The following is a 16,577-nucleotide window of genomic DNA, read 5'->3' on the forward strand; positions in this document are numbered from 1 at the left end:
CATTGTGTAGAAGGCTAAGGGCTGAGTTAGATTTAGCATTGGAAGCTATATCTAGTGCCGTGGTCAGAATAACTTGAATCTCACGAGGAAGAAAAATCTCACAAACTCTAAGTCTGGAGAGCAGTGATTGTCCACAGTCTTAGTATTATTTGCTCATTTTTCATTAATATAAAGGGAAAGACCCCCATCTTGCTGTTGTTTCTTTGAGTTCTGGTCTCTGTATTGACAAGTGCATTGGGTTTTGCTGGGTAAATCCTCTGCAGCAGTCCCCAGTGAGTCTATTATCTTCCAGCTGTAGCCTCAGCTCATCCCCTTTGTTAATAATAGTCGTTTGTGAGGAAAAGGCTGGGCAGCGTAGGTTTGTGCAGTGTTTTCTTTACCCTTTCTCACTCACCAGCTTGGCAGGCTCGTTTTTGTTTCCTGTATCACTGCCTCTGCCTTCTATCCCAATTGATCCCAGGATCCTGTCTTGGGAGATGACCTAAAACAGCACTTGAGTGATACTTTTTGCCTAAATGCTCTGGCACTGCCTTGGGGTAGTCTGTGATCATTAAGTTGTTCTTTCTTTCTTTTTTTTCTTCCAGAAAACACCAAAACATCAAAAATGGGTAATAAATTACCAAAGGAGAGTAACACGGGAAGCTGCCTGAGATGCTGCAAATGTTTTAAAGTCTTGCCTCCATGCAAAGCATTTCATAACTTATACCAAAGTACTATTCATGGGCGACACGTACATGTGTTCAATGGAGGTGAATACTACAGACCAGTTGGTTACAATGACGCATATGAGTGTGATTATTGCTTTAATAAGCCAATCAGAGATCAAGAGGAAATGAGAAGAGAAGAGGAACTGAATCAAAGACTAAAAGAATCTCACCAACAAGCTAAAGAGCAGTTTGAGGAAAAATTGAGTAGCCACATCTTAGATGAATGTGAGTCCAAGCGAGATGTTCTGATAGGGCATCTGGATGAGTTTGAAGCTAACTATAAATCAGGCAGTGACAGTGATGCGTTTCTTGAAATCCTATCAGTGAAATGCAGTCTTCCACTTTCAAATCTCAGTCTGACTCAGCTCACAGGTGATCAGCTCAGTGAGATCCTTTCAGTCCTGGACAAACTTCTGTTTGACGAGTGGATCAGTGCTCCTCCATCCATCAGCACTCTGCAGCACACTCAGGTGTTCATCACAGAGCTCTGTGCTCTGTCTCTGGAGATATCTGAAGGAGTTTCCCTACAAACCATCTCCAATCATATGCAGTCCCATTTGGGATCCATCAGCCAATCAGCATGTGGTGTTTTTGAGAGTTTCCTCTTGACTCAAGCCCTGTATCTGAACCTGATGTACTTTTTCCATGACGGTAGCAGATCTGATAATGATGCTGTCCTCATAGCCAAACAATGGGCTGAATATGAGATTTCCACTGAGAACCTCTTTGTAATTGAATTCCTGAGCACCCTTACATCATCACTGCAGAGTGCAGTTGGAAGAGCCTCTGTGTTCACTTTAAAGATGGAAATCCAGTGTTTAAAGCTTCTCTTATTCACACTCACAGATCTAAATGGAAAAGAAGCCCACTCAAAGTCCACTGAAATGCTCCTCAAACTTGTGCAAAGAAACCAATGGACTCCAATGGAAGCAGTCACTCTGCTTAAAGCACTGTCACAGAAATGTGCAGATGATGCTTCCATAACTCAAATCCTTTCCTTGGTACAAGTGTATGACATACCACCAGACTGGATAGATGACTGTGGACACTCTCTAATCCAGCTCCTTGAATCTGCTGCTCCTGAGCGATTTTGTCAGGATTTCCAAAAGACTCTAAGAGGAAACGATGAGAACAGTGTAACTGCAGTTCTAGCAGAAGTAAAGATGTTGTGGAATTTTAATGACTCTGTCATTGATATGATAAAAAACATTAACACTGGTGTCCTGAAATATACAGAAAATGTACCAAAAGAAGAACCTTTTATGAAAGATTCATTTAAATGTGAATCTTTGAATGCAGACAACATACAGAAGTGTCTGTGTCAGCTCTGCAAAGCAGTGTTTAATATAAAAGGCTGGTGGCCCACAGTGAGGCAGATGGTGCGGTGGTGTGGACTGGTGCTGACTCAGAAAAGTGGAGTGGTACAACTGGTTGGTGTGGAAGAAGACCCATGTGTTACAGCCATGTTTGCAGCCATGCAAGTCTGCATGGGAAACAAATTGGACATTGTGCTGAGCTCTGATGTTCACTCAGAGGAGCAAACAAAGGAGTGGTCTGACTTCTACAAGCACCTTAACATTTCACTTAACACAAACATGAAGAAGACTGATCCATCATTCCAGGATGTCTATGAAGCAGACATTGTTTATGGTACAATGGATGATTTTGTGTCAGATTATGTTCAACGTGGCATAGAGGCAATGGAAACAGGGCATACACATTTTAGTCGTGGATTTATTATTGAAAAACAAAGTCTCAGTGCTCTGCATGCTCTGGAGCTTTCAAGACTCAAAGACGATGACTCTCTGGTGTTTGCTGCGGAGGTCCTGCAGAACCTCATGAGTAAATTTCACAGTGAAGATGTGGGACTGAAACACATGTTCATTAAGGCCCTTTTTCAGGTGCTCCACAGCAATCTAAACCAAGATACAACCACTGACACAAAAATCATCACCATCTCAAAGAAAATCACAGGGAAGGAATTGCTTTCTAATGAGATCTTTATTTTGACTTTTCTTGAAAATCTCTTGCAAGTGTTTGCTAGAGAAACAGAAGCTGTTAAAAGCATGACAGCTCCTGCAGGCAAATGGTGTTTGGAGAATTTATTTGCCTGTGTGGAACAATTCCAAGACTTAGACAAAGAAACCAAAGAAGTCTTCAAGATGGTTTCAAATCTTGGGGAACAAAGACTTTGGTCACCAGTAGAGGTCTTAAACCTTCTTGGAACATTAACTGACCACCACTATGATCAAAACTGTATTTTCATCATGAAGATTTTACATTTGATGGAAACATATCAGGTTTCCTCTAAGTGGAAAGATGAAAACAATAAATCTCTCCTTGAGCTCATAGATTCATGCACAACTAAGAATCTGATCCAGCATCTAGAAAAGAGCCTTAAAGATGAGAAAACTAAAAGCATTGACAACCTTTTTTATGAAATACAGCAGATGAAAGAAATTGATGAACAAACACTGAGTAAATCATACAACATAGTAACTCATGTAACAAACTTAATCAAAACTGGTGAAATTAAAAAACACAGAGACATACAGCGAGCTAGGACTCTGAGTCACAGCATGGAGGTTGGGGATTTACAGCAGGTCCTTGCAGTCTTATGCAATGCTGTACACCTCCACAAAGCTGAAAGGAAGTGGTTTCCCAGGACAACTCAGATGATAAGCTGGTGCCTGTTGGCCTTGTCTGACACTGGGAAGCTCCTGGAGATGGGAACTGGAGAAGGAAAGTCTTGTGTCATAGCGATGTTTGCAGTGCTGCGTGTGCTTAGAGGTGAAAAGGTGGATGTGGTGTCCAGCTCTTCTGTGTTATGCCAAAGAGATGCTGAAGAATGGGCAGAATTTTACAAATACTTTGGCATTACAGTCGACACAAACACAAATAAAAATGAGGATAAAGATCGGAAAGAATGCTATCAGAAGGACGTGGTGTATGGAACCATTGAAGCCTTTGCTGCTGATCACCTTCGCCAAATATTTGAGATGAAGGATGTGAGGCCTGATCGTAACTTTCAGTGCATCATTATCGATGAAGTGGACTCACTGCTGCTGGATCAGGGAGTGCAGCTGACATACCTGTCCAGCCACATGGTCTCCATGCAGCACCTGAACATTATTCTCACCATGATCTGGAGCCACGTCAGTCAGTATGGCTTCCTATCTACAGGACATCAGACATTTGTACGAGGTCCTCCTGCTTCATTCTTCAAGGCCATCTATGACTCAATAAACACAGAAGACACTGAAATTAATGATCCAATGGACATTTTAACTATTGCTGAAGAATCCAACATTGTGCCAAAAGGATTTTCAGAAGAAATCTACAAAATGAAAAAAGATGAAATTCTCAGTAAACTGAAAACAGTGAGTCAGGATGCTATGGTAGACTTTTTCAAAGAAATTGAGGACTATGTGCCTTATGGCTTTACTGTTTACACGCTAGATGACAAGAGACTACTCTGTCTTCAAAAGTGCAGTCCATATAATGACCGGGACATCCCAGAGCTTTCATTTCTTGTGCTGGAGGAAGGATTGTGTTGTCCTCTCTATGAGTCAGAAGAAGTTCTCGTCAAGCCCATTGCAGAAATGATCTCTGAGAGGATTCAGTACACCCCATGTGAAAACAATACAGAAAAAATCAGCGTTCCTGGATTCTTGAAGACTCTGGTGGAGAAGAAAGTCTCAGTGTGGGTTCAGAATGCCTTTCTGGCAATGTTACTGAAAGAAGGACGAGAATATGTCATAGAAAATGACAACGTCTGTCCAGTGGACTTCAGATCCACTGGTATTGTTGAACTGAATAAGAAATGGGGGGATGGTCTGCAGCAGTTTGTGGAGATTAAACACCAAGTCAAACTGAGCACAATTTCAACAGTGACAAATTATATTTCCAACGTTTCGTTTTTTGAGAAATACCAGGGAAAAATATACGGATCAACAGGAACACTGGGGAGCAAAGCAGACATTCAGTTTTTGCAGGACCTGTATCCAAATCTCTCTGTGTGCAAAATGTCAACATTCAACAGGAAAAAGTTATTTGAGGTCAAAGGTACTCTGAAAAAAACAGCTGAAGAATGGAAATCTGAAATAAAAGATGTGGTCACAGCTCAGATTTCCCCAAATTCATACAGAGAAGGAAGAGCAGCGTTGGTGATCTGTGAAACTATAAACAAAGCCAAAGAGATCTACGAAGAGTTGAAGAGCTGCATCCCAAATAAAAAATTGATTCTTTACTGCCGCAGTGACAGAGACAGTTTGAGTAAAATAGACAAGGAGCTGCTTCCTGGTGATGTCATTGTTGCCACAAACCTTGCCGGCCGTGGCACAGACATAAAAGTGTCCCCAAAGGTGAACAATAATGGAGGGTTATTTGTGATCCTCTCCTTCCTTTCTGAAAATACGAGGGTGGAACTCCAGGCTTTTGGACGAACTGCACGCAAAGGTAAACCTGGATCTGCTCAGATAATCATTTCCACTGAACACCTGCAGCCATCTTTTCACACAATGTCCTCTCTGGAGGAAGCCAAGAGCACAAGAGACAGACTTGCAGCAGAAAAGATAAAACACATGATGAACGATGTTGCTGAGATGAAACTGCGGGAGGACCTTTTTTCAGAATACTGTGAAACACTACAAGATATTTATGACACCACTGATGGAGACGAGGAAAGAGCTGTTGTTGCCATCATGAATGAGTTCTGGGGGATTTGGCTGCAAACTAAATCAGAAGAAATTGATCAGTTGAAAAGAAATGAACTGCAAGAGAGTCTGAAAGCTGATTTGTCAAAGGCAAAAAGTCAGTCTGAAAGTCAGACTTCACCAAGTTCCAGCATTTATCACTACATCAAGTTTGGAAATATTGCACTGGATGAAAAAAAGTGGGATATTGCAGCCAGACTGTTTGAAAAAGCCATGAAACAGGATGAAAGCTGGGCAGCTGTAGCTTTTTACAATCATGCATACTGTACTATACAACAAAAGAAATCAGATTACCTCACTAAGGCCATAGATGATCTAACAAAGGCACAGGAATCTTTGAAGTTTCTTAATGAGGAACTAATAGTCTGTCTTCAGTTTGTAAAAATGTCCTCTGCAGACTCAGCCAACAGCAACACAACCAGCCTGGAAAAACAGTTATCAACCAGGTCCACAATGTATAGTTACTTTGAAAAAAACATTACTGAGGCCATCCAAAAGTTACGAGAAATAAGAGAGAAAGGGAGGGATGCAATGGCCCCAAAATCCCCAATGTTCTCACTATTTTCAGATGCTGATAAAGATCTCCAAGATGAAGCTTACAATCTCTACAGACGAGGTCTGAAATATGTATTTTCTGTAGAAGAAAAGCCTCGTTTCTCATGGGAAGGTCTGCTGGTGTTCTTTCTTGGAGTTTTACAGATTGTTGGAGGAGCACTGCTCACTGCATTTACATTTGGAACATTTGCTCAAGTTGGAATGGGACTGATTATTGAGGGAATATCAGACTGCATCACTGGCATTGAGGCCATGGTGACAGGAGAATTCAGCTGGAAGTCATGGGCTATAGAAAAAGCCATTTCTATTGGTGTCTCTCTCATTGGGTTTGGAGTTGGAAAGCTGATTTCAAAGGGCTTCAAATGTTTTAAATCCTTAGTTAAATTTGGCAAACAGCTTAAGTCAATGCCAAAATTTCTCTCTAGACAAGCTAAAGATGGCTTCAGTACTGTTTTAAAGACAAATATGAGGAATGCAGTAAAACACACAGCTAAAAAAATTGCAGAAGAACTCATCACCTTTGGACTGGGAAAGGCAGAAGATGAAATAATTAAAAAAATATTAGAAGAAATCGAAAGCAAGGTGAAAGAGAGAACTGATCATGATGTGAAATTAAAAATAGAAAAAGAGCCGTCATCTTCATTAGTAGACCTCATTATTCTTTCACAACTTGAGGACAAAAAACAACTTCATGATCTCCTGAATGACGAGAGAAGAAAGGAAGAGCTGCTGGCCGTTTTCACAGACTTAAGCAAAACTGCAATACAGCCATTCTATGCAGACCTCAGCTGGCAGAACAAACTGAATTCATCCCTCTACAGAGTGATTGAAAAAGCTAAATCACACACTGGAAGAACAGCAAAAGCAATTCTGACAGTTATACAAGGTGTCCACATGGTCACACTGGCAGGGGAAGCCATCAGTGCAGTGCTCAGCCTGTCAGACAAATTCTTTTCAAATTTTCATGAACAGCTGAAAATATTTAAAGAAAAGCAACGAAAATCAGAGACTGTGAATGTAAGTGATCTGTCTGCAGAAGACATTAAACTGCTGAAAGATTTCAAGCAGGATTTAGCCAGCACCATCAGTACGTTATTGGCTGATGCTTTGGTGGAAGTTTTCCACCAGAAGTTCTCCAGTCACATTGTTTCTATTGTTAAAGACCAGGCAAATGGTGTTATTGGTAAATATGTGAGAAAGGGTTTAAAGACTGACAGAACAGAGGAAAAGCTCAGAGCTGGACAGGACAACAGATACATTGCATACATGCCAAAACACCCAAATTCTAACCTAAAAGTTGAAGGAGAGGCAGGTCAACGCTCACGATCACATGCTGAAAAGATCAAGAACTCCACGACTGCAGGCACCATCCTTGATATCAGAGTCCTGTCAGAAGCCACTGGCACTAAAGTTGTCATCCTAACAGAGGACAGCAATGGAAGACTTACCAAAATGCAGGAGCTGAGCCCAGACACTCGACATGCCAGTCAAACTGTGACCCTGATCTACAGACCAAAGAGTGACCAATACCCCGATGGCCATTATGATGTGCACATCAACAACCAGACAGTGAGCATAGACAACAAAGGCAAGAGCTGTCTGTTTTCTGCTTGGGCACGTGGAATAAAACCACAAGCCAGTGAAGAAGAGATCACTGTGGAAGCAAATCGTCTTCGATCTGTGGAGGCTGATGCTCTCCTCAGTTACCCAGGCCAATGGGAGCCTTTCATCAAGCGGAAAGAATTAACTGAAACAATCAGGGGAGGGGACTGGTACATGTTAGAGGGAACTGCACCCAAACAAGCCATAAAAGAAAGCAAAGAGTTACGTCAGAAATTAGTTGGCCAAGTAGAAAAATACAAAAACTGGCAAACACATGCAAAAGGAAATAAAGGAATTGGAAAGTTCATCAATGCAGATCACCAGCCACCAGTCAGTAGCATATTGAAGGCCAGAAAATTGAACCAGAATAGCAGATTAGCAGAAGCCATGCTTGAAGTGGCAACAAACTCATCTACTGGGAACATTTCTGATGTACACAAATATCATGGCCGTGAACTTCCAACAGTTTATGTGCCTGCAGAAGTACATCGTGAATTTCCCAGTACAAAATCACCAGCCTTCAGAGACCTCTTGGCTGCAGCCATAAGTAGTAATGATGTTGTGGGTACTTTCAAGCTGACAATCCTTGGTTCAATGCCAAGATTCTGGTTGGATAGTAGCAGGAACTTCAAAAACTTCCAGAATACAAATATAAGCAAAAGCAGACTTAAAGATTTTGAAAAAAGTTTTCCACACCACAGTGAAAAGATGGTAAAGGAATGGTCTGACCAGCTTAAAAACAAAGGTGTTATGACAGATGACCATCTAACTACTATTAATAATTGGATCGCTAACCAGGGCTACAAAGATCAAAACGATCCACACAGGAAAGAAGTTGCCAACCTCCTCTGATGAAAAGGTAACATCAAATTTTACATCATATTATATGTGATTCATAATGAAAGGGATGGGAGGTACCTGGAGTAGCATGCATTGTGGTAAGCATCTGACCAGAGTGGATTTCTGTTTTCTTTTCAGTTTGCGAGAGAGGAGAATGTGACTCTTACAAGCAAATGAAGTACAGTGAAAACCTGGAGATCTTCCACCTGCCTAATCATCATTATCAGATATCTCTGTGCCTTGGTTTAATTTTAACTTAATTTTTGTATTCAGTGTGCTTATCACAGAAAAAAACTGTTTGTTTAGCCATTTTTAGCTCAGTATAGATTGTAAATTAATTTGTTAACTTGCTTAGACTTTGTAGCAAAGCAATAATTACACTGTGTCCAGCAAATTAGTGTGGTGATATTAGATGTGATAGTTTTAATCTTTCAATACCAATGTTGACAATAACAAAAAGGGAAGATTTTAAAACCTGAGACCTGTTGACATTTGTCACCTTTTAACTCAATGTTCAAATATATGAACAGCTGAAATTGGTCACACATGTTCTGACTCCTTAGCCAGTGCACAAAGAGGACACAAAAATGCAGCAACAAAGTGTGTCTTAAAGTACATTAATAATCACTCTCAAAGGCTTCTAAATCATTAACTCCAGAGTGCCTGAGGGTCCTCCAGTGTTCAAGAGATAAACTACACATGTGTTATATTAAGATCTAGCAGCTTGATTTTCTTTTCTGTTGGTTGGAGCACAAGGTGACTGCTGATTCTGCAAGAGCCTGACTGTGAAAGAAGCTCTGGTGATAAAGAAACTGCTTGCAATGAATCACAGAAGCTACAGAAAAAAACCTGCATGTAGTTCTCTGTAAGCAGCATCCCATTCGTTATCTGTTTAATTCAGTGTAACTATGATGGTGGTGGCGAGGGAGGTTAACAATGAAATTATAATACATATTATCTGTATTCACCTGAAAACCATATATCCATATCTCTAAAATATTTCTGTCAAAATAAAAGTGAGTTAGTAGTAATAATTGCAGTGATTTCCTGTTTTCTTCCAGTGGTGCAGATTACTGTAAACTGTAGTAATTTCCCTTACTACTATGGAAATGTTTTTACACAATACTGGACAATAAAACTGCAGGGAAATGTACCAATATGATATTACATATTTTAAAAGTTTATTTAAATATATTTAAAACATATTGGTGAAAATATGGCCTATAAACATAATTGGCCACTGTTATGAAATTCTGGATTAAATTGAATTACACACAAGCTGGTTGTCTTTGTGAGTTTTTAATTTGTCTTTGCAAAGTGGTCAGAACAACAATACAAATTTAATCAAGATTCAATCAACCAGGTTCAATCAAAGTTATCACTCTGTGTCATATGGAAACCATGCTGCTGTTTTTAGATGGAATAGGCACCGTTAGTGTGAAGCAACAGTTATAAGAAAAAAAAAACAGAGACAAAATGTCAGGTTTACGGAAAATTGAACCCAAACACAGGACTTCCTAATTACTAAGTTAAACTTTCAGTCTATTTTATTTCATTATTTATTTGTGCAATATCCAGATCGCGGCTGTGGGTGGGATTAAGGGGCCTCTTCCTGTAGTTGAAATTCATGGCATGCTAGTGGTACCAGTCTCTCTCTGATCTCTAGCTTCAGCCGGGGTGGAGTGAGGCAGTGTCGCAGTTCCCAAATAGTTGTTTCTCATCCGTCAGGTTAAAGCTGGCCCAACCCGGGGTAGCGGTCATGTCCGGTTAGGGGCTCTGTTGGCTCTCAGGTGACTGTTTCCTCGCGGCTGCGTGCAGCGGGGCTAGGGGAGGGTCTGTGCTGACGGACGTGGGTTACTGACCTGGTAGCCTGGCTGCCCCTGGGTGGGTCCGGGATGGGCGTGAGGTTCTGGGGGCGCTCCGTCTCTGGGCTGGGGCCCGGGCCGGGCCTCGGGGGCTTGGGTCCTGGTTGGTGTGTTGGTTGTGGGCGGGTGGGTGCATGGGGGCCCAGCCCTGGAGCAGGGTGCCGCCGGTGCATCGAGCCACCTGGGGGGCTCTTCAACTGGTGGGGAAGATTGTCACATCTCGCAGGAGCTTTCCTCTCCTCAGAGGAGGCTACCACCCCCCCTGTCCCCTTCTGGCTGCCTCTGCCTCAATTTTATCCCACAACTTAGACATTCACATTACTCACACTCTCATTACACATACATATAGGATCTTGGGGGTGGGCACGATACACGGAATCCAAAGTACCATCAGGGTGTACACCCCACCCCTGGCGTCGTTGCCCACCTCTCAATGTTAAATACACGTAGACATTGAGGGCTAGCAGGAGGGACCATGCGCTCACCTGCTGCTCTCTGGCAGGTAGCTCCATGCCCTCCTGGGTTTTAAATGCACCTTAGAACACACATGCATCAACACTACAATGAGCGGGTGGAGGGAGGTTTGGAGTCTTCTCTCACCCCCATTCTCTGCGACCTGCTGGAGCGGGGGGGCTAGGAGGAGGAGTTGGCCGTCCGACTGCGGTCTGGAGTGTGGGGCCTCCCTGCTGCTGCGGAGTCGGGGCGGTCTGCCTCCCCCCACCGCAGGGAAAAGGGTAACACCACCTGGGTCTGGGTGCAGTTCCCCCCTCCAGGGGCAAGGGTACCTAGACCCGGTTTGTAGAGTACGCTTGGGGAGTGTGATCGTGTGTACAGCGTCTCTTTATGTCTGTCTCCACGTTGGTTGAGTGTGGAGTAAGTGCATATGAGAGCATGAGGGTGGGAATGGATGTTTGTGTCTGTGTGTGCCTGTATTTCTGTGTCTATATGTCAGGTTGGGTATCAGGCGCCACCTCTCTGGGGACATCTTAGGCCCTCCAAGGTTTGGAGACTTATCTCCCCCCACCACTTTCCCTACCAGTGGCAGACGCCCTCAGACATCGGTGCGTTGGTGGTTCTTTGTGTCCGGGGATGGGTGTCCAGGTACACACCGGCTCACTCCTTGGCGGCCGCTTATCGGGGCCTGGAGCCTGGGGCTCGCTCGGGCCACTTCGGAGGTGGGGTGCCCCCAGCCTCTCGGCCTGGGGCTCGGTCACTCAGGCATGGCTGGCAACCCCCCCTGGCTTCTGCTCCGCGGCTGCTGAGTGAGCCCTCATCTGGGACTCTCCTCAGCTCTTTCTGGGACAGTGGCGCGGCTGCCCCTCTGTTGGTCTTCCTTGGTCTCTTGTGTTCTGGGGGCCTCTGGATGTCTGGAGTTTTGATCTCCTCCATACCTGCTTCATGCCCTGGAGGACGGGGCTGTGGCCCCCCCACACCCTCTAGCAGATCATTACATGAAGGAACCTTTTGAAAAAACAAGCGCGTCCATGCTCACAGGTGTACACACGGGTGATCACACCCACAAACTACACCCTTTTTGGCTCCTACCTCAAAGCACACTGTGTTCTGTTGATCTTATGTGCTGCACAATAATGTTTAATATTTAGTATTTACTGTCATATTCCCATATATCATTGTGATGTTGTTTATTCTATTACTCTTGTTCTCTTCTGCTTGTTTTCTTTTTTCTTTCTCAGCAGGTGATCCAGGTGATTGATATATGCATTTTTTTCTTTTTTTTTCTGCTCATTCTGTTGGTTTTTGTCTTTTGCCCTTCTCCCCCGTCCCTCTTCTCAGCTGTTTCTCTTTCCCTCTTTCTTTCTCCCCTTCTTTCCCCCAGTCAAGTCTGTCCCGTATTCAGTAAGTGAAAATAAAATAAACAATAAAAGGTGAATCAAATGGACCATTACGGCAAGGCTCTCTGTACCTTTGGTTTAATTTTAACTTAATTTTTGTGCTTATCACAGAAAAAAAAAAGAAAGTCCTAACTGCTTGTTTAGCCATTATAGCTTAATGTAGATTGCTTATGACAGGTTTTGTTTTTTGTTGCGCACAAAGAGCACACTAAAATGATGCAACAAAGTATTTCTTGTAGTAAATTACTAATCACTCTGAAAGGCTTCTAAATCATCCACAGAGTACCTGAGTGCCCCCTAGTGTTTTTAAGAGACAAACTACACATGTGTCATATTAAGATCTAGCAGCTTGATTTTCTTTTTTGTTGGTTGGAGCACAAGGTGACAGCTGGAGTAATTCTGCAGAGCCTGACTGTGAAAGGAGCTCTGGAGATAAAGAAACTGCTTTTGATGAATCACAGAAGCTACAGGAAAAAAAAACCTGCATGTAGTTCACTGTCAGCAGCATCCTATTCGTTATCATGCAAACGGTGTATAATTTTTGTTTAATTCAGTGTAACTATGAAGGTGGTAGTGGGGGGGGGGGGGGGGGGGGGGGGGTTGTTAACAGTGAAATTATAAAATATATTATCTCTATGGAAATGTTTTTACACAATAGTGGACAATAAAACTGCAGGTAAATGTACCAATACGATATTACATACTTTAAAAGTTTATCTAAATATATTTAAAACATATTGGTGAAAACGGCCTATAAACATAATTGGCCACTGTTATGAACATTCTGAAATAAATAGAATTACACACAAGCTGGTTGTCTTTGTGAGTTTTTAATTTGTCTTTGCAAAGTGGTCAGAGCAACAATACAAATTTAATCAAGATTCAATCAACCAGGTTCATTCAAAGTCATCACTCTGTGTCATATGGAAACCATGTTGCTGTTTTTAGATGGAATAGGCACCGTTAGTGTGAAGCAACTAAGAAACAAATGTCAGGTTTACGGAAAATTGGACCCAAACACAGGGCTTCCTGATTACTCAGTTAAATTTTCAGTCTATTTCATTTCATTATTTATTTGTGTTCTATCCATATCCTGGCTGTGGGTGGGATTCAGGGGCCTCTTCCTGTAATTGAATCTAATGGCATGCTAGGTTCGAGTCTCTCTCTGATCTCTGCCTTCACCCGGGGCGGGGGGTGGTGTTGTGTCAAAGCCCCCCAATGGTTGTTTCCCATTCGTCAGGTTAAAGCCGGCCTCCCCCACTCTCTCACTGGCCGATGTTAGGGCCTTCCTCTCTTTTAATTACTATATTGGCCATAAGTCTGTTAGGGTGCCTGGCTCATTGACCCAGTGTTTTGTGTTTTTGGTTCTTTGATTTTGTTTATTTCATTATATTCTAGCTTTGTCTTATGGGTTATAGGATTATTCTTAGTTTAGATTCTCTGTGTGGGTTTTCTTAGACTTTTAGTGTTTTGGTTTTCTTTCTGTGATCCATAGTTGCTGCCTCCTCTGTCTGCTGTATCCCCGTGTCAAGTGCGAGTTTCTGTGTTATGTTTTCTGTTTTACTTTGAAAGAGCTGCTGGCCGTTTTCACAGAGTTAAGCAAAACTGCAATACAGCCATTCCATGAAGACCTCAGCTGGCAGAACAAACTGAATTCATCCCTCTACACAGTGATTGAAAAAACTAAATCACACACTGGAGGAACAGCAAAAGCAATTCTGGAAAAGTCATAAAAGAAAGCAAAAAGTTACATCAGGAAGAAGTTGGAAAAGTGAAATTATGCAAAGAATGGAAAACATATGCAATAAAAAAATAAAGGAATTGGGCATTTCATCAATGCAGATCACCAGCCACCAGTCAGTAGCATATTGATGGCCAGAAAATTGAACCAGAATAGCAGATTAGCAGAAGCCATGCTTGAAATGGCAACAAACTCAATTACTGGGAACATTTCTGATGTACACAAATATCATGGCGGTGAACGCCCAATCATTTACGTGCCTAAAGAAATACATTGTGAATTTCCCAGTACAACATCACAAACACACTTGGCCAACACAATAAGTAAAGATGATATTGTGGGAACCTTCAAGCTGACGATCCTTGGTGCAATGCCAACATTCTGGTTGGATAGTGAAAAGGACTTGAAAAACTTTCAGAACAACCCAATGAGTAAAACCAGGCTTGACACCTTCGAAAACAGTTTTCAGAAACACAGCACAGAGATGGTAAAGACATGGTTTTCTCTGCTTCAAAACAAAGGTGTCATGAGAAATGACCATCTAACTACCATTACTGAGTGGATCAATAACCAGGGCTACAACAATCTAAATGATCCACACAGGAATAAAGTCACCAACCTCCTGTGAAGAAAAGGTAAAATTACATTTAATATGATAATTTAAAAAAACTAACATATTTTCATCATTTACATATGATTCCTAATGAAAAGGAGGAGTAGAATGGCATACATTTGAGTGTATTTGTGTTTTCTTAACATTTCAGTTTCTAAGGCCTGAGATTGTGACTCTTACAAGCAAATCAAGAGTGGAAATTATGGAGATCTTTCACCTACCAGATCACAAAGCTCTCTGTGTTGTGAAGAAAATTATTTTCTTGATGTTTTGATCTTATACTATACTATAATACTAATACTATAATACTATATTTTCCCATCTACTGGTCATTGTAGAAAAAAAGGGATAAGTAATAACTGCCAGCAACCAGCTAACATTTGTCACCTTTGAACTCATGTTCAATGAAATTAGCAGCTGATCATGTAAGTTCTGATTCCCCAGCCAGAGAACAAAGAGCACACTAAGAATGCTGTAGCAATCTGTTTCTTGGATTACAGTAATGATTATTATATAGCCTTCTGAATTCATGAACTCCAGAGTACCAGAGTGCCCTCTAGTGTTCAGAAAGGCAAACTACACGCCTTGTACTGAAGATCTGTTTATTTTTCTTTTCTGCTACGATGCTTCTGCAATAAAGAAAGTGATTGCTAGATGACACAAACGCTAAAAAGTGAAAACCTGTATGTAGCTCCGGAGAAAGTGGAAAATAATGAATACTATAGAGTTCGATCTAATATAGGAAAATCATGTTATATTAAATGAGCTAATACAGGTAAATTAGTAAGTGGAAGTGTAACGGGCTAAAACTTATCATCTGGATCATTAGCTGGAGAGCTCGTGACTGACTGCAGAGGTGGGCTTTGTTAAATAGGTCTCATAAAAGCCCAAACACATATCGAATGACCGGGATCCTTTTAACAAAGATCGTTCCACTTGATGGATCCTTCTTACATAAAGTAATCTTGAGACATTCAGATCCACCAGGCTGTGCCCAAATATTTCTGTTTATTGCTGAACTCTGCTTTGTTTCTCCAGCATCGTGTGCATTACAGTAAAAGTGTAGCTATGCTATATAACTATATTAATGGCTGTATATCTGTATATGTTTGTTGCTAAATTCTACTTTACAGCTCAACAAATCAAGATCAGAATATACAATGAAAAAAAGCACAGTGGCACATGAGATGATGTGCTCTAACACCTGTACTTGAGTAAATTCACTTTGATTTTGCAATATATTCTTTATGGTATTTTATGCAATGCTGTTTCATTATGACCTGAAAAACGTGTTGATGCTTGAAATTTTTCTGTCATCATAAAAGTTTTCTCAAAACTACAGTGACTTCCTGTTTTCATCCGTTAGGTGGTGCAGGTTACTAGGGGCATAAACTGCAGTAAATATCAATACTATTTGGGGTTTATTTTGTTTGTGTTTTTACACAACAGACTATAAAACAGCCATTGTCAAATGATTTGAAATCTTATGACATATATATGATGGTAGCTTACTGAGTCTAAGTGAATGCAACTCAATTATTCCCCACTAGATGGCGGTGCATCATGGACACAAACATGTAGACGAGATCAAGGAAACTGCGGCACCTGTGTGACTTTATGCTAGGCTCTCAACACAAGCAGGAGCACCCTGGGTGTTGCTTTGCTGTATTATAAAATAGCTATTACAGATATATTAGCATAATTACATTAAATTATTGATAAACTTACTAAAAATAAACCCATGAACTCAGTGTATATATATATATGACATCAAATAAATGGATATATCTCAAATACTATTGTCTTTAACTGAAGAAGCTGTATAATATTAACATGTTCAATTAGGCATTAATATGATAAAACTTAAACAACTGCTTTTAATTACAGTAATGCAATGCCTATTAGCCTAACAATACTCTTTGTTTATAGGCACTTTATAAAAACTCATCTCTTTCCTATATAAAAAAAAAGCACACTTAAAGTATTGCTAAGTAAAAAAATGCAATTCACACTCCTGGTCAGGATTTATCATTAAACTGCTACAGATCAGTTTAACTCCAACCAGTAAACCCACAGAGCAGAAATC

The 16,577-nt window shown here is 41.2% G+C and overlaps 1 protein-coding gene across 1 annotated transcript; it reads left to right on the forward strand.

The window, feature by feature from the left end:
* Positions 1 to 598: 598 nt before the first annotated feature.
* LOC146687486 (uncharacterized) lies at positions 599 to 9,687 on the forward strand. The gene is made up of 2 exons (XM_085438437.1): positions 599 to 8,438; positions 8,558 to 9,687. Exon 1 carries the CDS (start codon positions 605 to 607, stop codon positions 8,429 to 8,431), a length of 7,827 nt encoding a protein of 2,608 aa, XP_085294563.1. The 5' UTR covers positions 599 to 604; the 3' UTR covers positions 8,432 to 8,438; positions 8,558 to 9,687.
* Positions 9,688 to 16,577: the final 6,890 nt, after the last annotated feature.

The sequence above is a fragment of the Copadichromis virginalis genome, linkage group LG18, assembly GCF_057382275.1.
Source record: "Copadichromis virginalis isolate Kocher_CV1m ecotype Utaka linkage group LG18, C_Virginalis_male_GT1.1, whole genome shotgun sequence".
Lineage (NCBI taxonomy): Eukaryota > Metazoa > Chordata > Actinopteri > Cichliformes > Cichlidae > Copadichromis > Copadichromis virginalis.

Excerpts from the sequence above, each read along its gene's own strand:
- LOC146687486 (XM_085438437.1), top strand. The coding sequence starts at position 605 with ATGGGTAATAAATTACCAAAGGAGAGTAACACGGGAAGCTGCCTGAGA.